Genomic DNA, 22,729 nt, shown 5'->3' with positions numbered 1-22,729 from the left:
TACTCTTATTATTATTCGGGGTTATATGAATTGTATGAATTGTTATTAACGTGGTGTAATTGACGCGCTAAATTAATTGGGTAATAAATTATGTGGATTATTGAATATTAGTAGTAATTGTATACTATTAATTATTTTGGTAAATTGTTGGTATATGTGAGATGGGTTGTGTCGTAGAGTGCTATGAGTGTAGCATTGTGAGTTTGTGACTACTTCTAATGAATTATTATTATTAGATTGTAAGGATAACAATGGTCAGTGAGCAATGGCAAAGGATTAGTTTCAATGTTGAAATTACGAGATATGGTAATTTAGACTATAGCTAATAGTTAGTATAATTAGTTGATCATATTGTCTGACATTGATAATGGTTTTTAACGAATTGGCTTCCTAAGTATTGAGTTGTGAATGGTGCTAGTATTGTATTTTAATTGCCTTTCTCTTTGACCTCGACTCATGGGTGAGTAGCTTAGAATTTTACTCTAAGTGTTGAGCACGGTTCGTTGAACCTTTGACAATATCGATATTGAAATTGAGATTGGTTACTGGTATTGAGTTATGAGTTATGGGGCCTATGTGCCGAGTTATCTTTACGGTCCAGCGTGACCATGGATTTTGAGTTATTGAGTTATTTGAGTTTGAAATCGATATTGAGATGGAAATATTGTTTAGCGGTTTTATCCGCCAGTTCACTCACCCCTTATCCTTGGCTTAGGTTCGACGATGAGAATATGATACAAGGCTACATGGAGTATTATTTTATGAGACGGAGTAATGAGGAAGACCGAGTAATGAATTAAGATTGAGTTAAGTATTGGGACGAGAGTGTCTTTTATATTGTGGAGTAGCTCTGAGCTTGAGATTAGTCTATGGGGAGTGTTTTTATTATTCTCTATATTTATTTTTATTTTTACGTGTGTATGTTTCCATGCCATGACCAAAATTAATTTGCTTATATTGAGGTATTATCTGTTAATCAGCTTTCCGGCTGACGTGTTTTCTCCCGTCGGGGCTACTCGTCATGGGGGTAGTTCTTTTCTGTCTTCTGGTTTTATTTCAGGTTACTTCTGCTGCTGTTCAAAAGGATTTTTATTTCAAGAGACGATTTTTATTAAAGACTTTATAAAGTTTTGGTTTCATTTTGTATTCTTTTATTTTTAAAAGGATTTGTAATAAGACACTTTATATATTAATTATAATATTCTTGTATTTCGGCCACTTTTGTATGTAAAAGTTAGTTGTTAATTTAGCCGAAAATCAGGGGTGTTACAAATGCTTTCGACCGGATCGCTTTAGACCGGTCGGTTTCGTCTCGGTAAAGGTCTCGAAACGATGTTAGAGATGTTTGGAGTCGCCACCAAGAAATTGTGGGATGCTTGGAACCCGTTCTAATACACTTTATACCTAGGTAAATCAAGGCAAAAAGCGGTGTTTGCCATAGGTAATAAAGTTAAGGACTCGTCCCCCTTTAGTATGCTATCGCTAGAATGACTCTCGTACGTCCTGGATAAGGCCATCCACTATCCAAAGGTTCTGAGTAAGGGGTGAGGGTATGTATTGGAAACCCTTTAATAAGACACCCATTCCCGGCCGCGTTACCGGCCTCTAATAATCGATCGTGGTTGTTTAAGTGCAAGAGTTGATTAAACGGTTAAAATGCATGAATGCGCATCCAAAAGTCTTAACCTAACATGTGAAGATTTCCTAAGTCAGTTTGTTTATCCAAATATCAAGAAAATGATGTCGAGTTGGATTTACATTGATTTGCATGTGAAGACGGAAATTAAACATCCATTTACCAAGTTTGGATTATGGTGCTTAACACGATCATTTATTTGAAAAAGTGTGTTTAAAGGATAAAGTGTACTCGGATTAACCGTAGTCGGGATCATCCTAGACAAGTGCTAAAATGAGGCAGAACAGTGCCAGGCAGCCGCATTAGGTCGCGAGCCTATTGGCGAGGGAAAGGGCTCTGCCCATGCTTTTGAAATATGAAAACAGACGGCGTCTTGGGGCGCGAGTCTGGCGACGACCCAAAGGAGCGTCTTCTTGTTGTTAAAAAGGTTGTTTAAAACCGTATTTGTGATTAAATGATTTGCAAGTGTTATTTGCATGACTCGGAATAATTACTATTATATTAGTAATATTCATTGTCGGATTTGCAAGTTTGAAAAGCATAGTTTACAAATAAAAATGTGAAATGTTTGATATGAATTAATATGTTAAGTTCATTTCTTTGTAATTAGTCAAATTTGTCATCGTACTCGGATTAAACCGACATGGTATAAGGAACCAAGGATGATTATGAATTATGACTAAAATATGTTTGCAAGTGTAAATAAATGAGAAAAATGGTAAATAAAAGAAAAGAGTGTTATAATACCCTTTAAAATGTAATTAACCAAATAATATCACCGAGTCATGGATAAAACCGTCAGGGTATAAGGAACCAAGGATGATTTTTGTAATGGTCAAAAATATTTGTCATAAAAATGAATTAAAATGGTAAAAGTCGTAAAAGAAAATAGAAGGAAAATGTTGCGAAAAGATAAACACAAACACGGCTGGATTAAGGCCTGAGAGGGCATTGAGGCGCGAGCTCCCTTGCTACGCAAGTAGCCCCTGTCTCAGGCCAAAATCCGGTTTTGGCTCATTTCACCTATTATTGGATCGTGTTATGCATTGTTCATGCTTATAAACTCATAAAAACAGCAAAGACATGAAATAAGTGAGTTGTTTACACCCTCAAACTTACGTGTATTGATGTTTGAGAGGTAGACGGTTTTAGAGACGGTTTTCTCGTTGTGACTACTTGCGATCAAGGAAGTTTAAAAGAGTACCTTCAAAAAGGATTTTGTTTTGAAAATGAGTTGAAAATATGTTATTGAAAAACATGTTGATTAATGTTGAGTTGGTTGTATGGGTCGGTCGAATGCACGGCGACGGTACCAAACAAAATGTGTAAGGCTTGTGTTTTCGATCGGTAGGTCGAAAACACGTGTCGATTTTTTGACTTAGGAAGTCGAGTCTAGAAGTTTAAGGGAGAGGTGAGGGGGCGGACGCTCGCGTGAAGAATGCGGTGTGTGAAGGGGGGTATTTATAGTGGATTGTGGGGTGGTAGGTCGGTTGAGTTTGCTTAGAGGCTAAGCAGGAAGCCTAAAAATGCACGTGCTCCCCTGCTACGCAATGGGGTGCCCTATCCTTTTCAATTTGGACGTGGCCTTTCCCCTATCTATTGTTTGGTTGGTTTGATTTGTGGTAATCAAATGAGATGTCGTGTAACAATATGGTCATCTAAAAAGATGTTTTTGGGTGTTATTTGGGGTATGCATTTTGTGTTTGACTCGGGTTTGATCCGTGTTGAGTTGGATTTGAATTCTGAGTCGATTTTTGGTCCGGTGACGATTTTAACTCTAATTAGTGTCATTTTAATGCAAATGATGTGATAAAGCCATTCATCGCATTATTTTGGACATTCGAGACTTGGGTTGACTCGGGTTGACTCAGGTTGACTCGGGTTGTGGGTTTCTGAGTCGGTTTTGGGTCTGAAGACGGTTTTAACTCTAAATAGTATTGTTTCAATGCAAATGAAGTTAGAAAACCATTTTTGAAATCATTTTTCATATCCGAGTAATGCTTTAAATCGTCTCATGTATAGCCAATCCACGCACGCATATCAAAAGCACGTTATAGTCTGATCATCATCGGGTGGTTTTTGGAAGGTGTAGATACTGGGTATCTACACATTCTTGTATTTTGTATTTGGAAAGACCTTACGTAGGACTAGGTCTCCTCCCTTGAATACCCTAATGTTTACAATTTTGTTGTAGCTTCTAGCTACTTCTTGCTGGTAGAAAGCTATTCTGATCTTGGCTGCATCTCTTAATTCTTTAGCCAGGGTTAGGCTATCTTGCTGTAGTGGCTGGTTTTCCTCTATGGTGTTCAGGCCGCTTCTAATAGTTGGTACATGGATTTCTGCTGGGATCACTGCTTCGCAACCATAAACCAGGGAGTAAGGGGCCTGGCCTGTGGATGTTTTAGGTGTAGTTCTGTCAGCCTAGAGAACTAAAGGGAGTTCTTCAGCCCATCTGCCTTTTCTTCTCTTTAGTTTTTTCTTCAGGCAACTGATTACCCCTTTGTTGATGGATTCGGCCTGGCCTTTGGCTTTTGGATAGTCTGGTGTAGAGGTCACCAGATTGATATTCCATTGTGCACAAAACGCCATTGTTCTTTTTCCCAAATACTGAGTGCCATTGTCACAAACCATTTCTAAGGGGATGCCATATCTACATATGATGTTGTGTTTGATGAATGATATGGCATCCTTCTTCTTGACTTGCTTGTATGAGTCAGCCTCTATCGACTTTGAAAAGTAATCAGTCATGGCTAACATATAGACTTTTTGTCTATGAGCTTCGGGTACTTTGCCTACAATGTCCATTCCCCCACTTCATGAATGGCCAGGGGGGCTGTAATGGAATGTAGTAATTCTGATGGTTGATGGATGAAGGACAATGATGTTGGCAGGCTTCACATTTTGAGCTGTAAGCTAGGCAGTTAACCCTTAGTGTTGGCCAAAAATAGCTTGTCCTTAGAACCTTGCTTGTCAGGGTTCTGCTGCCTTTGTGATTTCCACAGTATCCATCATGTATGTCCTCAATAACTTGTTTGGCTTCATGAGGTTCTAGGCATCGCAGGTAAGGTCCAGCCTGAGACTTGAGTCCAGCTATCAGGGCTTCATATTCAGCTTCATTATTTGTTGCTTTAAATTAACAACTAATAGCCTGAGCTATTAAATCTCCCTGTGGTGATTTTAGTACTAATCCTAGGCTAGTTCCTCTCATATTTCTTGCTCAATCTACGTGTAAGGTCCATTCCTGGCCTAATTTTTGAGTGTCTGGAGGATTGACCTCTTTTACGAGGTCAGGTTCTAGGCTGGGACTAAATTCAGCTACAAAGTCTGCTAAAGCCTGGGATTTAATTGCTGTCCTAGGTTCAAAGGTTATGTCATAAGTACTGAGTTGTACTGACCATTTTACCATTCTGCTTGAAAGTTCAGGTTTTCTGAGGACATATTTTATAGGCAGGTTGGTCCTGAAAATTATTGGGTGACTCTCAAAGTAAGGTCTGAGTTTTGTGCTGGAGACAATTAAAGCAAGTACGTATTTCTCAAGTAGTCCATACCTTGTTTCTGCATCCAGGAGACTTTTACTTACATAATAGACGGGGTGCTGTTGGCATTCAACCTTCTTGGTCAGGTCTCCACTTACTGCAGTCTCAGTGACTGATAAGTAAACCGTCAAGGGTTCTCCTTTGTTAGGTTTGGCCAGTAGCGGAGGAGTAGTCAGGTTGGTTTTTAATTCTTTGAAGGCTGTTTCATGTTCAGGCATCCACTTGAATGATTTGTTCTTCCTGAGGAGGTCATAGAAGGATCTGCATCTTTCACATGATCTAGATATGAATCTGTTCAGGGCTGCAACTCTTCCTGTTAGTCTCTAGATATCTTTGACTGACTTAGAAGATTCCAATTCCAGGATGGCTTTTATTTGTTCTGGGTTGACTTCAATTCCTCTTTTTGTCACCATGTATCCTAGGAATTTGCCTGAAGATAGTACAAAGTGGCATTTGGAAGGGTGCAGCATGTTATATTCTTCCAGGATTTTGAAGGCTACTTCCAGATCCTTTACATGATCTTCTGCCTTCTTTGACTTCACCACCATGTCATCAATGTAGATCTCCATTATGTCACCAATTTGGTCTTTGAACATCATGTTGACCAGGCGTTGGTAGGTTACCCCTGCATTTTTCAGGCCAAAGGACATTGTTGTGTAGCAATATATACCCCTTTCCGTGATGAATGCAGTATTTTCCTGGTCAGCTGGGTGCATTTTGATCTGGTTGTATCCACTTGAGGCATCCATAAATGTTAGTAGTTTATGCCCAACTGTAGCATCTACCATTGTATAAATGTGAGGGAGTGGGAATGGCTCTTTTGGGCAGGATTTCTTAAGATCTATGTAGTGTACACAGACTCTCCACTTGCCATTCTTCTTTTGTACCACGACCACATTAGCTAGCCATTCAGGGTACATTACTTCCCTGATCATTCCCATGTCTAAGAGTTTGTCTATATCTTCGTTAATGATAGTGTTGTGCTCAGGGGCAAACTTTCTCATTTTCTGCGGTACAGGCTTAAAAGAAGTGTCAATGTTGAGTTTATGGGTAATACTATTAGCATCTATGCCAGTCATATCAAAAGGGGGCCAGGCAAAACATGAAGATTTATTCTTAATAAAACTTACTAGTTCTGGTCTGATATTGTCAGGGACATCAGATCTTACCTGTACATACCTGTCAGGGTACTCAGGGTTTAATACTACTTGTTCTGCTTCCATTTGGGTTTCTGCCACGTAATAAGTACTCCTGACAGGGTACTGTAATTGCTAAGCGAGAGACTTACCTGCCTTGGAAGGTTTTAATGATTCAGTATAACATTCCTGGGCAGACTTTTGTTCACCTTTGATGGTTGCTATTCCCCATTCTATTGGTATTTTGACGCATTGGTGATAGGTTAAAGGAATGGCTCTGACATTATAGACCCAGGGCCTGCCTAGGATTGCGTTGTAGGATGAAAGGCAATCCAGGACTCCAAATCTTTCATATAATGAGACTCTTTCAATGTAGGTTGGCAGGTAGATCTCCCCTAGAATATTCTTGTTTTCACCACTGAATCTACCAAGACATTTGACTTCTTTATGATCTGGTTCTCATCAATCTTCATGGCTTTCAAGACATCAAGCATAATTAGATTAACTGAGATGCCACCATCTATTAGGATTCTCAGGACACGTGCAGTCCCAATTTGCATAGTAATGACCACGCCATCATGATGGATGTTCGAGATTCCCTGCATATTAGTATCATCAAAATTAATTTGAGGTAAATTTCTAGGTTTAAAAGGAGATTTCATTTTTGACTCCCTGGCTATTTTCTTTGCAGCTGAGCTAGTCAGGCCGCAGAGCTCAGATCCTCCATTGATAAATTTGACTTCATAGATGGGTAATGCTGGGGGCAGGTCACGTTGTGGTCTTTCCTGATCTTTTCTTGATCCGATGTCTTCCCTGTTTTTTGATGGCATCAAATCTTTCAGGCCCGGTAGCCTTTCTTTAACAGGTAGGCCACTTGTCTGCGTAGACCCATGCATTCTTCTGTGGTATGTCTTATGTCCATGTGAAATTCACACCATCTTGTTGTGTCTTTCCTTGAGTTGGGATTGTCCGTCTTTTTAGGCCACTTGATAATGTCTCCCGTGCTATCAAGCCTTTTATCAACCCTGCGGTATCAACAGAGAAGTTGTATTCCTGAATAGGTGGGTAAGTATAAGAGTTACCTCGTTTCTCATGAGCATAGTTGACTTCTGATCTGTCAGGCCTAGTGTAGGGGGATGGCTTGGAACTGCTTCCCCTGTGATTAGAACTTTTTCTGTTGGTTCTTTTGTATCCTGAAACGCTGTCAATGGTTTTAGCCTTGAAGCTTTTGTCTTTTTCCAGTCGGATGTAGCCAATAGCCTTTGCCTGAACGCCTACAAAAGTCAGGCAAGGTTTCATGGTCAGCTCGTCATAGAAATCGCTATCCAATGGTAGTCCTTGCCGGAAAGCTTCCACGACTGTTCCAACATCACATCTGGGGATTGATACTTTCTCTTTGTTGAATCTGGTCAAGAATGCTCTTATTGTCTCGCAAGGCTTTTTCTTGATTATTTATAGGTCACTGGATCTCTTTTCGAGTTCCCTGCTCCTGGCGAATTGATGGTTGAATGAGTTTATCAGATCTGCAAAGGACATGATGCTTCCATTTGGCAGGTTTATGTACATTGAAGGGCACGTCCGGTCAGGGTTGTTCCAAAACCCTAGCACATACATACTTGTCGCAGCTCACTGGGTATGGAGGCTGCCAACATTCTTTGTTTGTAGTAGGCTACATGGTTCTGAGGATCTGTAGTTCCATCATAGATTCTCATTGATGGTACCACAAACTTTTTAGGCAGATCTATCTTAGCTATCTCATCTACGAAGGGAGAGTCAGCATAACTTTCAGGGTTGGCTTCCTCAATGGTTGCAGGCACTCCAGGGATCTTCTCAAATTTTTCATGGGGTTTCTGGATCTCCTAGAGCATGGCCATCATTATGACTGCATTAGTTTGATCTTGGATGACATCTTCATTTGATATTCTTCTGACTCTGAATCAAGATCTCCTGCTTTGGATTTTGATGGAGTACCAAAGTTGGAGAAATCAATATTCCTGATGATTGAAGAGAATGATGTTCCAGGCTGAATCTTTAATTTTGAGCCTGAAGCTTTATCTCCTAGCTTTTGCTTCAGACTGGACTCTGATTCTTTTAGTTTCTGGACTTCAGCCTCTGCCTGGACCATTTTCTGCTTCAGCTGCTCCATTTCCAGTACTTGTTGTTTGGCGGCAGCCAGTTGTTGTTCTATGCCGTCTCCAGTCATTTTTTGGAAAGGTTTTGGTGTTGTTTGGGATTAGGTTTTGATTATTTTTGAGCTAGATGCCCAACGGTGGGCGCCAATTATTTTAGCAGGAATTCACACGAGAATAAAGTCCTGCCAGGGATGTAATGGTAGGGCAATCTAACTCAAAATAACTAAGCCTGACAAGTACGACTGATTAAGTAAAGAACAAATAACGGAGTAAGACACAAAGATTTATACTTGGGAATAAGGGAAAAAACCACGGGCACCAAGCCACGAGGGATTGTTACTATGTTTTGGATTATCCTGACAGGGAATGTGTATGGCAGGCTAGGAATAGAGTATGCACGTTTAATAATTATGCTTTTGCTAATTACAAAATGAGAGTAACTGAGAGTGAGTAAGTGATGATCCTTCTTCTTTCTTCTCTTTGCTATTTATAATGGCTTCATTCTCTTTGCAACGGCTCCTTCAAGGTTGTTTTAGACGTTCCTAGTAAATAGGTCTTGTGCCCTATTTACCCGGAAGTGGTTGGTTGACTTTATGATTAGCTTGCCGTTGTCTTTACTTGGTAAATAGCTCCACATTTTTCGTATATTGTGCTTGAATAGGTCTTCCATGAATATAGGAACTGCTTTTCTAGGTTTTATTTGTGCTTTGGTTCTTGCCTGTCTTGATCTGATAGTGTTTAGCATACGGCTGGTGAGATATCCCTTTAAGCCTGGCCTAGTAGATTGTCTGACCTGTCTTTCCCTCCTGGCTGGCGCCTGCTTAGGTATTGTATGCCTTATGTTAGATTGTTCATCTTCAGGCTTGGCTTGGTTATTGCCTAATTGATGTCCGGTCACGCAGGATAATTCTGGGCCCAACAATAATGGTTTAAAATTAAATGAAATGGAAAAGGGTTTGTTTACATTAGTTTTAATGGCTATAATATCAACAACTATGGTTGATATTATTGAACTTAAAAATCTTTGATAAAATCCTAGTACCCAAAATAGGATACCTCCTATGGTTGCACCCAAGACTTACTCCAAAATTACTAATAACACTAACTAGGTATTAGTAGTGATAAAACCCTTTTATAATATGTAAGTATTACTACTCTTAATAATACTTGATGTATATAATATTTTGTGAATTTTGTTTGATCAAAATATGATCAATTTTTTTATCATATTTATGTTGTACATGATGAAGAAATATGAGATAAAAATGGCTTTTTTTTTTCTCTCTACAAAAAACCGGCCCTAAGGCCTTTTATAGAGATTTTATTGTCTCAAACCAACGTTTGAGGTATTTATATAACATCAAATGTAAACAATTGATGCATAGTTAAGGGAACATGGTCACATGGTTTTGTAGGATTTATAGAAAATTTGTTCATTGTGTCTTACACACCAAACGTCCAAGTGTCCATTTTCGGTCTTATTTTGACTTTCGACATTTGTGCCACAAATGCTTATATGTCATATATTTAATTATTCTATATAATTAAATATTAATTTGATCATTTAACATTTAAATAATACACATTTATGACTAATACACACTTAACTTTTAAGTGATATTTGACCATTTTATCAATATAAAATGTGTCTTATTAAACTCAATTAGCTAATTTTACAACTCCTTGTAACTTCAAATAGCTAATTACCTCCGCCTCAAAATAAATACCAAAACCTCATTAATTTAGTAAATTAACTATTAATTACTAAATTCCATCTTATTTAATCAAATTAAAATAAGTCAATAATTTATTAGTCAATTATCGTATAATTGAATAATAAATTCCTTCGGTTCGAGTTCTTAACTCATTATCAAATAAAAATTAACATAACTAACTTTAAGTCAATTATAATACAAGGAACTAATTTATCTGTATCATGTACATGCTAATTAGATTTTCCATTGAGATTCAATCCTATAGGTGTGACCGTAAGGGATCAGCTGATCACCGCCGTCATACGATAGTAACGTCAAACCCTAGTCGACCACTGTTACCGATATACGTTGATTAGCTGACGAGTATAAATAAATAATATATCCCGCGTATATTCCTCTTATGACATTTATTAAGTAAACGCAATATTGTGGAGGATACATACTACAACAATCTCCTACTTATCCGACACAAGTGTGTGCTACCGATTCTCTAGTCCATTATATCTCCAACTCAATGGACGGTGTCTTTCAGGTCATTCCTCTTATGACATTTATTAAGTAAACGCAATATTGTGGAGGATACATACTACAACAATCTCCTACTTATCCGACACAAGTGTGTGCTACCAATTCTCTAGTCCATTATATCTACAACTCAATGGACGGTGTCTTTCAGGTCATACTTGAACAAGTAACGTAGAAGAGTTTTTTAGTGAAAAGAAATGATAGCCTAATGTGTTTACTAAGTACCCCTTAAATAACAAAAGGAGTAGATTATTAATCAATAAACTAATGGGTCGAATTAACACTTAATCAACACGGCCTATTACAAAAACCAGTCGATCGACAATATAAAGCACGTGATTGACTAAAACTAAGGTCCAACAAGTCGATCGACAGACAAGCATAGTCGATCGACTTTTCTGGAGAACCAGCAGCATTCAACATCGGCATATTATGCTCCCTTGTGACTTCACGCATTCCAAGACGATTGTTTTCGAGCTTTAGCTATAATAGTGTCCAAAATGTAACTCCAGGGACGGGTTTTGGCTTGTATACGCACGTTCAGGTCCAATATCTGTATAGGATACAAAATAACCCAAAGTAACCTATTCATGGGAAAGTGGCTAGTCGCTACCTAATATGAATAGAAATGCGAGCAAAATGATAGAGAAAATGTATAAATAAGGCATATGCATCGAACCTCTCCAATCCAAACCCTTGTTGTGAAGCAAGCAAAGACTATAGACAACGAACAAAAATAACGGAACAGTAAATAAGTTCAGAGCTAACTACATTTGTCATGCCAAAACCATTTAATGAAACAAATCAACACTATAGCAATAGATCAAGTGCAAACGAGTTAAATCAATGTTAAAGCTGCCGAACCGTCGACCTTGCAAAACATGTATATTTCGAACTCCCACGGGTCGCTCATCAGATATTTCAATGAATATGGTAAGTATATTGTAATATAGAAAGAAATAAAGTCACTCACCTAACTGCGACCTTTAAGAACATGCATGCAATCTAACATGAAACCGATCTCTACCGATCGTACATACGCATTCCAACCAATCAGGACTAAGACACATGTCGAGGACTTACATATAATGTCAGGTGAGGTATTTGGGCAGACAGGGGTAAACCAGATTTGGATATGTGGAGGTAAAGCCAAGCTAGTAGGACCGTCGTAGCCAAATAATAAAAACATTCTGCTTATAAACCCAACTTAGAAAATAGAAACAACAATGCCAATGCGGAATAAACTCACCTACACCATCAAAACACGACTAATATGAAAAAAAAAACATACTCACTATATATGTAAAAATAAAGCATCTTTTTGTATATTTTTTGAGTTTTTTGATTTTTTATTTGATTTTTTTTAATGGAAGAAACAATGTATACGGAAATGTTAGAAACATGCAGACTGAAATGCAATAAAATGCAGGTGGATCCAAACACAAACAGATGCATACCCACCCCAAACCAAATCACACAATGCCCTCATTGTGTTCAACAAACAACCACAGCGGTGTAATATAGGGAGAAGGATATGCGAACGAGATGAAACAAATAAAATAAAGTTCAGGAAAGTAAACTTACAAATTTTTACAAAGGTGACCTCCCCAAACCAACCAGCAATAAAGGGAGGTCGTAGGCAGCCGCTACTAGTCGTTATCCGCGATAAAGTCGGGGTCAACATCCACTCTCTCTCACGAGTGCGTGAAGCAAGTCAAGCTCGGTACCGCTCCTCCACAACAGCCGTATCCTCTTCCTCCTCGTTAGGGTACTCCCCCTCCGGGTGCAGGTAGTAAGACGGGTGCGGCCACCTAGCTTGCGGCAACCTTCCTGATCCTGTGTAGTAGTCGTACACTGGCAACCAGGATAAAGCCTGGTTCATCTTCATCCTCGATGTACGCCTGCACAAATCAAGTATAAGAACATCACGTGCCCCCTGGTCCATGACCATATGGGGCACAAAAGGAGGCGGTCGAATAAAGTGAGCCGGTTATACCAGCTCAGGTTGAGTCTCAATGGAGGGTGTAGCATGTGGGGTAGAGTGTGGGCCCTAGAAGACTAGCCCAGCTCCTTTTTGACTTGAGTGGATTGCCTAGAGCGATAAGTGTACTTCTCGGGCAGTGAATATGGTAACAGGTAAAAGAGAAACGGGGGTCGAGACGCCTTATTCTTAACGTGAGACATAGGGATAAGAGGCGGAAGAGAGTCACAAGGTAAGGGGGCTGACAAGTATGTGGAGATCTTTCATGTGCAATCTTCAGTGAGCTAGTTCAGGTGTTTCATATAAGAAAGGGTAAGTAAGCAAATGACATCAAGGTCAGGGTCCTCATGACAAATGGGCAGCATGCCTCTGGGGAAATCAACAAAAAGACAGCGAACAATATGAGTGACTAACCTCATAGAGTGAATGGTGGACAAGACTTCAGTCTCTACATTAGTGAAACACTGAGATACAATATAGGTAATATTAAGAACTTACGGAAGGCCACTATTAATGTTCAAGAAACTAGCTAAAATGGACAACTCGTTAGCGTTCACGTTATTGCTCTGTTACTCCGACACTTCACTTAAGTGCCGTGTCGCGTGTCAGACACGTGTCGGTGTCCGACACGACACGACACTTCGACACTTCAATTTAGACCACAAAACAGGAAAATTCACCCCAAATAGCCGTGTCCGACACGCCGACACGTGTCGGACACCGACACGTGTCGGCGTGTCTGAGTAACACAGCGTTATTGGACTCTTTCCTAGCAAAAGGTTTACCGCTGATAAGGCGGAGCCAATAGCGAATAGGTAGGTGGTCGACAAACTTACCCCGTCTCCTACCTTCAAAAAGATCAGCAAAGGCAGCCCACATAGGTTCTATTAACTTTCGAGGAGTAGTGTAAGGCTCCTCACTGTGTAGACTGGTAAGCAAAAGACTAGGTCGCTAATATACTAGAATAAACCACCAAATTAACAATTTATAAGCCTAACTAAACTTTACTAACTTCAAGCAATAGGGTAGTAAATTGGCAAGTTAGGGTCGAACCCAAGGGAAGAACTTTTGAACTAAAGACTTGAATTTTAACTATATAGCAACTAATTAGGACTTTATGGACTAATCAAAACACTAACTACAATAAGGACCTACTAATTATGTTTATCAACAAACAATGCTTATGAACAATGGTTAACATGTAGTATGACATAAATGGAGAAAGGGGTTTTGAAGTAGAATAAGGAAAAGTAAAGATGCAATTCTTATCATAGAAGCAAAACAACAAACACTAGATGTGCAACAATCAAATATGGGAAAGACTTGGTGTAATTTTCTCTTAGTAATCCAACAATGACAAAGTTTGACTCTTTTCTCTCTATTGTTATCTATCCAATACTATCATCTCAAGAAATTGACACACACAATTAAACCATACATGTGAGTCCTTCAATTCCAACCACAACTCATTAAACCATGAATAAAGACTAGAATTGAGCATGAAGCTTATTGCCAAGAGATGTAAGCTAGAATCAAATTCTACTAGATTAAACCATACTAGCAAGAAAAGACATGTAATTTCCTACTTGAAATATGAATCCTTTAAACCAAATCAACATATAACAAGTTTGCTCCAAACAATTCTAGATAGATTAAACCATTTCTCTAGAATTTGCAATAGATGGGTAAATAAGATGCAAGAGTGATCAATTCAAACATTCATCTACTCAACATAAGAATTTAAGAACAAAGGAAAGAACAATAGATAAATTGAGAGAGAATTAGGAGTCTTACAACATCAAAGTTGGATACTTTGATTAAATTACACCAAGTAAAAGGGAGATTAGCCTTCCATCTTCTTAGAAAAACCCAAGAATTGAAGAAAGATTAACATCCAAACTAAAAGATTACAAATTCCTTAATAAAAATCCAAGCTTTCTTAACACACAAGCCTTTTTGAATTACTCCTAAACAAGATGATTTTTAGGTCTCCAAAATGTGAACTATTTATAAGGCTGCACACGAATCTAGGGTAATACGGGATTTGGGCTTAAATTTAAGCCAACGGGCTTAATAAAAGTCACGAGCACAAAGACAACGGCGATCTGGATGAGTGGCAGATCTATTTGCGGCTAGACGTCTGGAGAAATGGAGGGCTATCTGCTGATGGTGGCGATGCGCAAAAGAGCCTGGAACGAATTTATTTCTTCACTTCCTCAACACGAGTTCTTCACTACTTAGCCTTCATGCTTCCTAGCAGAGAATGTCGGCTCCGTAACTGGTTCATGTAAGGTCGTCTCCGCGTGATTTCTTGTCTACTAGTGTGGCTAGAGGTTCGCTCTTTGGATTCCGGGTTCTATCCTCATACGAAGCTCCACACGTGAATCAAAACGCATTAGTTATGACAATCATCGGGACGGGAAGATTAACTCTTAATTCCGACAAAAAGACCCTTAATTACAAGCATACTTGGCCTAAAAAGGCCCTAGTGACTCGACACTTCTTGACTCTATCATAGACTAAGGTAAACGCCAAACTCGGCTAGTGTCATAACAAATTTTTGGTTAAACAGACAGAAATGAACACAAGGAGAACCCGTCCTTGTCATAATCCCCCCCCTAGAATTTGAATCTCCTGAAAAACTCAAGGGTGGGTGTTTGATAAGTATATTCTCGCATGTTGACCAAGCTTGACATACACGTACCATTTAAAATCTCAACAACAGGCTCATAAATACCTAAAGCAATTAAGCCGTCTCGGTCTAGAAAATGGGTTGGAACCATAGCGTGTTTCGACATCGAACAAAACCTTTCTTTTTTAGCTTTAGAGGAGAAACTTACCTCGGGGTATTCACGAAGACCTTCAATAGGCTCATAAGGGCATAATGTTGTGCTCGAATTAGGCGGAATCCGAGCTCCGCTGCTGCTGTCCGTTTATTGCCCCACCGTAGGACCCATTGCATGTCGTCTGACGGTTGTTCCGTGACTCTCCTTCTATTGCTTCCTTCCATTTTTGATCCTATCACATAAGTAAACAACGAATTAGTAATGGTAATCGAAAACCCCCAAATCAATTAAAACCCTAACCCTAATTTCGATAATAAGATCAGCAATTCCAAAATAAAGAAGAAATCGGGGAATAAAAGAGATTATTGTTACTTGTGCTTGGAATTAAGGGCAAAAATCGATCAAGAGATAGGTGATTTGAACCAAGATCCAAGTTGATTTAGAGAGGAAAAAAGGGGTGTCATGTTTTCTGTTCTAATTCATTTTAATTAAAATAAGAACAATAGTTTCTCTCAAAACAAAAAATAATAAGAACAATAGTCTCTCTAAAAAAAATAAAAAAATAAAAACAATAGTCAATAAGTAGAGAATAGCCCCCTTTTAATATCGCCTGGTTTTAACAAAAAGTCGATCGATAGGTAAGGGTTATTTATTTCTTGTTTCAGCCCTTGGTTTTAGTCGATCGACAAGAGCAACAGTAGATAGACTTATTTGTTGTTTCAGCACTTGGTTTTAGTCGATCGATAAGAGCAGCAGTCGATCAACTTGTTTCTCTGTAAATGCAACTTAGCTTCGTTATTTGTGCATAGTTATATGGCAATAACTTGACACGTCTTCTCTTATGCATCTGAAAATCACACATATTCCCTCCATTCAACTCCACACTAACACTATCTAATTTGCACAAGTTTTAAGAAAGAAATAAACAATGAATAAAAGTACAATAGGTTTATCAAAAATCTGCTTTATTAGTTGAAAAGTAGATTGGATTACCAATACAATTTTTCAAGTTGCTTTATATCTCCAATAAAATAATCACCTCACTCTCACTCCAACCTCACTTCCCCTCACATTCTTTTCCTCCCTCCTCAGTTTCCTCTCAACCAAACCCAAAATAATTCAAACCAAAAATGCGTGTTCTTCATCTACTCTTCCTTCTTCTTCTTCTTCTCCTTCTCCTTCATACAAGTTTCATCAATGGCGGAAGGATACTCCCAGAATACAAAGCCCTCTTAGGCATCAAATCCACCATTACTTCCGATCCACAACACTCTCTCTCCACGTGGTTACCCACTACCAACCACTGTACATGGTCCGGCGTCACGTGCTCCAAAAACACCGTCGTTTCACTCGATATCTCCAACAATAACCTCACCGGAACACTTTCACCCGACATTGGCTTCTTAAAAAACCTCGTTAATCTCACCGTCGCCGCCAACTCGTTTTCCGGCCAGATTCCGGCGAGTCTTTCTCTCCTCACTAGCCTCCGAACTCTCAACATCTCTAACAATATCTTCAATGAAACGTTTCCGCTATCGTTATCCTCGTTAAAAAACCTCGAAATCCTCGACTTTTATAACAACAACTTGACGGGCCCACTTCCTGTGGAGGTGACGTCATTGACGGAACTTAAACACCTTCATCTCGGCGGCAACTATTTCTCCGGCGAGATCCCGAATGACTACGGCGTATGGAAGAAGCTGCAATATCTCGCGGTTTCCGGAAACGAGCTTTCCGGAACCATTCCAAAAGAACTCGGAAATGTGACGAGCTTGAGAGAACTCTATATCGGATATTACAACGCATACACTGGCGGAATCCCGCCGGAGATCGGAAACTTAACCAATCTCGTCCGTTTCGACGGTGCTAACTGTGGAATCTCAGGCGAGATTCCGGCAGAGTTGGGGAATCTTAGGAACCTCGATACTTTATTCCTTCAAGTCAACACTTTATCCGGTACTATCCCAACTCAGTTGGGACAGTTAAAGCTGTTAAAGTCGCTTGATTTGTCGAACAATGTTCTTTCCGGCGAGATATCTGACTCGTTCGCCGGACTCAGTAACCTCACCTTATTAAACCTGTTTCGTAACAAGTTACACGGAGCGATTCCCGAGTTCGTCGGCGAGTTGCCGGAGCTTCAGGTTTTGCAGCTATGGGAGAATAATTTTACCGGTAGCGTGCCGGAGAAGTTAGGGAGCAACGGTAATTTAGTGTTTCTAGATCTTTCTTCTAACAAACTTACCGGTAAGTTACCTGAGAGTTTATGCAACGGTAATAAATTACAAACCCTAATTGCATTAGGTAATTTTTTATTTGGGGAGATTCCGGAGAGTTTGGGGAAGTGTGAGTCGTTAGCGAGGATCCGAATGGGAGAGAATTTCTTAAACGGGTCGATTCCGGACGGGTTATTCAGGTTACCGAAGTTAACCCAGGTTGAGCTTCAGGATAATTTGTTAACGGGTGGGTTTCCGGATACTAAGGAGTTTGTCGCGGTTAATTTGGGGCAGATTTCGTTGTCAAATAATCAGCTTTCGGGTCCGCTTCCGGGTTCAATTGGAAATTTTTCGGGGGTTCAGAAGTTAATGCTGGATGGGAATAGGTTTTCGGGGGCGATTCCAGTGGAGATTGGGAAGTTGAAGCAGTTGTCTAAGGTTGATTTTAGTAGTAATAAGTTTTCGGGGGCGATTCCGGGGGAGATTAGTGAATGTAAGTTATTGACTTATGTTGATCTTAGTAGGAATCAGTTGTGTGGTGATATACCTGAAGAGATTACTGATATGCGGATATTGAATTACTTGAATATTTCGCGGAATCATTTGACTGGTAATATTCCTGCATCGATTTCCAGCATGCTAAGTTTAACTTGTGTCGATTTTTCGTATAATAATTTTAAGGGATTAGTCCCTGGGACTGGGCAGTTTAGTTACTTTAATTATACCTCCTTTGTCGGTAATCCTGATTTATGTGGACCGTATTTGGGTCCGTGTAAAAACGGGTTGTTGGATAGTCCTCACCCCGCTCATGTTAAGGGGTTGTGTGCTTTACTGAAGCTGCTCTTAGTTATTGGGCTTTTGGTATGTTCTATTGCGTTTGCAGTGGCGGCTATTATTAAGGCGAGGTCTTTGAAGAAGGCGAGCTACTCTAGAGCGTGGAAGCTGACTGCGTTCCAGCGTTTGGACTTTACTGTAGATGATGTTTTGGATTGCTTGAAGGAGGATAATATTATTGGAAAGGGAGGAGCTGGGATTGTTTACAAGGGTGTGATGCCGAATGGTGATAGTGTGGCTGTTAAGAGATTGCCTGCAATGAGTCGAGGGTCGTCTCATGATCACGGGTTTAATGCTGAGATTCAAACCCTGGGGAAGATTAGGCATAGGCACATTGTTAGGTTGTTAGGTTTTTGCTCCAACCATGAGACAAATCTGTTGGTGTATGAGTATATGCCTAATGGGAGCTTGGGAGAGGTGATTCATGGCAAGAAAGGCGGTCATTTGGTGTGGGATACCAGGTATAACATTGCAGTCAAGGCGGCCAAGGGGCTATGTTATCTCCATCATGACTGCTCACCGTTGATTGTTCATCGCGATGTTAAGTCCAATAATATCCTTTTGGATTCGAGCTTTGAGGCTCATGTTGCTGATTTCGGCCTAGCCAAGTTCTTGCAAGATTCTGGCACTTCTGAATGCATGTCTGCCATTGCTGGTTCCTATGGATACATTGCTCCAGGTATGAAGATTCTTATTCATAATCTTAATTTTCATTGATTTTGTTTGATATTTGTTAGATTGTTGCATAATAACTGTCAAATAACTTGAATTTGTGTTGTTATGATTATATGAAAAATCGTCAGTGATATGCTACCCGCTCACCTAAACAAGTAAATGGTTGTTCATATGGTCTAGTTGCTTCGCTTGTGCTTTAGAGAGTGCTCTGTCTCAGACACAGTTCCGCTAATGATCGATCATACATTAAATGTTTGTTAGAACTTTAATAGCTAACGATGAATAACTAACTTATATCTTATCCTGCTGATATGAAGGATTCACAAAAGGCCATTGTAAAGGCTTTCGAAGGGTCATTGTGTACTTTTTAGTGGTTATTTTCGACAAACCTAATCATCCATATTTAATACTAACATGCAAACAAACAAGAATCTTGATTTGAAGGACCTTGTGTCTTATGTGAAGCTTTAGTTCGGGTTCTTCAAGCGTCTAATTACACTGATTTTGCTAATTTCACGCAGAGTACGCCTACACCTTGAAGGTTGATGAGAAAAGCGATGTCTACAGCTTTGGCGTGGTACTCTTGGAACTCATAACCGGCAGAAAACCAGTTGGAGAATTTGGAGACGGGGTCGACATTGTCCAATGGGTGAGAAAATTGACCGACAGTAACAAAGAAAGAGTCCTCAAGATCTTGGATTCGAGACTCTCTTCAGTTCCTATCCACGAGGTCATGCACATGTTCTACGTCGCCATGTTGTGTGTCGAGGAACAGGCAGTCGGACGACCCACAATGAGGGAAGTAGCTCAAATACTCCTAGACATCCCGAAACCACCCAACGCCAAACAAGGAGACTCCTCCCCCACAGACTCGCCTCAACAAAACACCGACATCACAAGCTCTCCATCAAACGCAAACCACGACTCGAACCAAAACCCGTCAACAACACCAACTTCCCCACCACCCGCTCTCCTTAGCATTTAGTGTTATCTCGATTTAGTCGTGCCGTCTCTATCAAGAATCAATGGATTGTGAGTAGTTTGAATTTCAGGGTTTGCTAGGTAGATTTGTTGGTGCTAACTTTTAACAATTGGTCTCCCTTGTGACGGGTTACCATTTGTGACGGATATTTTGTGAGATAAAATGGTAACAAAATGGGTTAGTGGAGAAAGGGGACCACATGAATAGTGTTGCAGAGAGAGAAAAAGTGGGTACATTGTGAGGTAAAATGGTATCCGTCTTCAGCTTGTGACGGATATGTCATGTCTTCAATGAGAATTTGTGAACTTTTAAGGACTTTAATATTGTGGGTCATCATTTTCTTCCTGGTTTTTATTGTACAGTTCTGTCATTGTGTGTGTGTATTCCTTGGGGTTGAATATTTTAGTGTCAACTTCACTAGCAAGTAGCAACTGTTTATTATTACCCTTGCACTGCTTCTCCTTTGTTACGGACTTACAGTAATCAGTAATTTATGTGTAAAACTGTCTTATTTTGTGAGACGGTCCCCTTGTAAAAAAAAAGGAAATTCCCACTTGTACCCCTTTGCTATGGGCTAATCCCACTTGTACCCCTATTTTTTAGGAAAGCCCACTTGTACCCTTCAATTTACTAGTTATTCTCACTTATACCCCTTAAGTATAGATTAGTTCACTGCACTTTACTTTTTTAAGGAAAGTCCACACTCCAACATCATAACACTAAGCACCAACAATTAAGATGTTAAGTGAATTTCCGTTTGTCATTATGAAGTGGGGAAGAAGTGTTAAGTACCCTCACGTAAGATGTTAAGGGTTATGTCAACAATATGATACCTTAATTGAAATATTTGTTCTCTCTAACAAAAATAGTTTTTCCCTCCAAATTCATTTTTCTATGATTCCACTTCATCTTCCACATTCATCTTTTATCATTTTACCACATTTCATTCTCAATATTCATCATTTACTATATTTAAAGGGTATATGTGAGAATAACTAGGAAGTTGGTGGGTACAAGTGGGCTTTCTTGAAAAGTAGGGGTATAAGTGGGATTAGCTCATACCAAAGGGGTACAACTGGGAATTTCCCGAAAAAAAAAACTCATTTATTAGGTAGCAATAAATGGATGGTTTTTTTTTTTATGCATAAGGACCGTCTTGTATTTAAAACCGTCTTATTCGAGAATTTATGGTTGTATTTTGCAGCAAATACTGCTGGTTTTTTCTAGTGCTCCGAATTACTTCCTCCATTCAACTCCACTCTACCATATTAGTTTTTGTACACTATTCACAAATAAACCTTCACTTGTAATTTTCTCTCAATATATAAGTGAAAATATATTCAAGTGAGATCTTGTTTGATTCATCTTTACGAGTACATTAAGAATATCTAATTTTTATAATTATTACAAATACGTAGCTAACGATATTTACCGCGTAAAACACGCGTTGACAAACGTGAAAAAACAAAGTGGTAGAGTAGAGTTGAATGGAGGAAGTACTTGCTAATAGTACTAGTATACTGCTGAAATTGGTCAGAGTAAAAATGTCGACCACACTCAGAAAATCATAATGAGTCAGTCCACTGTACTATTATTTGAGACCACTTCCAAGCAAGGTCACCAACTAAGTCACTTGGGGGGTCACTTGGGGGATGGGTCTCCTTAATCATGAATTAATAAAAAAATTAAGAAGATCTTCTATGTAAAAAGATCACTCCATGACTTGGGTGGGTTGCCTTGTGACCTTCCACATGTCAATGAGGTATTTGTTGGGCACAAATATTGAGAACACAAATAAAGAGGAAAAAAATGAAATGAATGTTTGTCTTCACTTCACGCATAAATGCAACATGCAACACAAATATTAAGAGATGTTTTGGTAGGTAGAGAATGTGGGAAATGATTGGAAATGTTGGAAAGTGAGAAATGATTGGATTGGTGACCTAGGTCGCGACTTTCTGCTTGAGAGTGTAAAAGTGGGTCAAGATAAATAGGGTGAGATTAAGAATAAAATGGGGTAGTGATCTAATTAAGGTGACCTTTGCTTGGAGGTGATATGAGGGGTTGTATACAGATTGGACTTTTTCTTCAAGGTGGAGTCGTTGAAACTCTTTTACTAGAGCCAGCTGTAGTTTGAACATTGATTTTTTTGTACTTTAGTGTTGTTTTTTAATCTTGGTTAGATCATCTCCAAGCAAGGTCAACGATTGGGTCGTGATCTTGTCGAATCACGCTAATGACTCCTTAAACTAGGATTAACAAGATGATTTTGGTGACCTTGAACAACTGAGGGTCATCTGGTGACCCCGAGTTGAGAATGGTGACCTTGTTGGTGACCTTGTATGTGTCACATTGTTATTGGTTTATAATAAAACAAATAGAACAGAAATTCATCCGTAGAGTTTGATAGCTTGCTACTCCTGCGTTTCCTATCTCCCAACTCTGCCAAAAGAGAATAAGATAATGAAGAACCTAAATCAGGATTTATACACTAAAGTAAAATAAAATAAAATATGAGCATACACAAAATGACTATAATTTTTAATGATCTACAAAATGAACTAAGTTTTGACATATT

The 22,729-nt window shown here is 39.2% G+C and overlaps 2 protein-coding genes across 3 annotated transcripts; one reads left to right on the top strand and one right to left on the bottom strand.

The window, feature by feature from the left end:
• Positions 1-3,739: 3,739 nt before the first annotated feature.
• LOC141628892 (uncharacterized) lies at positions 3,740-4,225 on the bottom strand. Its single transcript, XM_074441979.1, has 2 exons — positions 4,133-4,225; positions 3,740-4,021 (listed from the first exon to the last, which is right to left on the bottom strand). The coding sequence occupies exons 1-2, from the start codon at positions 4,223-4,225 to the stop codon at positions 3,740-3,742; spliced, it is 375 nt and encodes a 124-aa protein (XP_074298080.1).
• A 12,228-nt stretch (positions 4,226-16,453) lies between these two features.
• Positions 16,454-20,668, top strand: LOC141633138 (uncharacterized). Of its 2 annotated transcripts, XM_074445609.1 has the most exons (4): positions 16,487-18,270; positions 18,544-19,173; positions 19,691-20,263; positions 20,465-20,595. In XM_074445609.1, the coding sequence occupies exons 1-3, from the start codon at positions 16,578-16,580 to the stop codon at positions 20,152-20,154; spliced, it is 2,787 nt and encodes a 928-aa protein (XP_074301710.1). In that variant the 5' UTR covers positions 16,487-16,577; the 3' UTR covers positions 20,155-20,263; positions 20,465-20,595. The 2 variants fall into 2 exon arrangements, with proteins under 2 accessions (XP_074301709.1, XP_074301710.1); XM_074445608.1 differs by having other exon boundaries at positions 16,454-19,173; positions 20,465-20,668.
• Positions 20,669-22,729: the final 2,061 nt, after the last annotated feature.

The sequence above is a fragment of the Silene latifolia genome, chromosome Y, assembly GCF_048544455.1.
Source record: "Silene latifolia isolate original U9 population chromosome Y, ASM4854445v1, whole genome shotgun sequence".
NCBI classification, from domain to species: Eukaryota; Viridiplantae; Streptophyta; class Magnoliopsida; order Caryophyllales; family Caryophyllaceae; genus Silene; species Silene latifolia.
The sequence above is the reverse complement of the archived record's forward strand: the minus strand, read 5'-3'. Positions and strand labels throughout refer to the sequence as shown.

What these genes read in the sequence shown, in the direction of transcription:
- LOC141628892 (XM_074441979.1), bottom strand. Translation starts at nt 4,225, where the DNA reads ATGGCGTTTTGTGCACAATGGAATATCAATCTGGTGACCTCTACACCA. An exon ending in CCGAATCCATCAACAAAGGG is followed by an intron (nt 4,022 to 4,132) that starts GTAATCAGTTGC and finishes TCCACAGGCCAG; the next exon opens with GCCCCTTACTCCCTGGTTTA.
- LOC141633138 (XM_074445608.1), top strand. Translation starts at nt 16,578, where the DNA reads ATGCGTGTTCTTCATCTACTCTTCCTTCTTCTTCTTCTTCTCCTTCTC. An exon ending in CTATGGATACATTGCTCCAG is followed by an intron (nt 19,174 to 19,690) that starts GTATGAAGATTC and finishes AATTTCACGCAG; the next exon opens with AGTACGCCTACACCTTGAAG.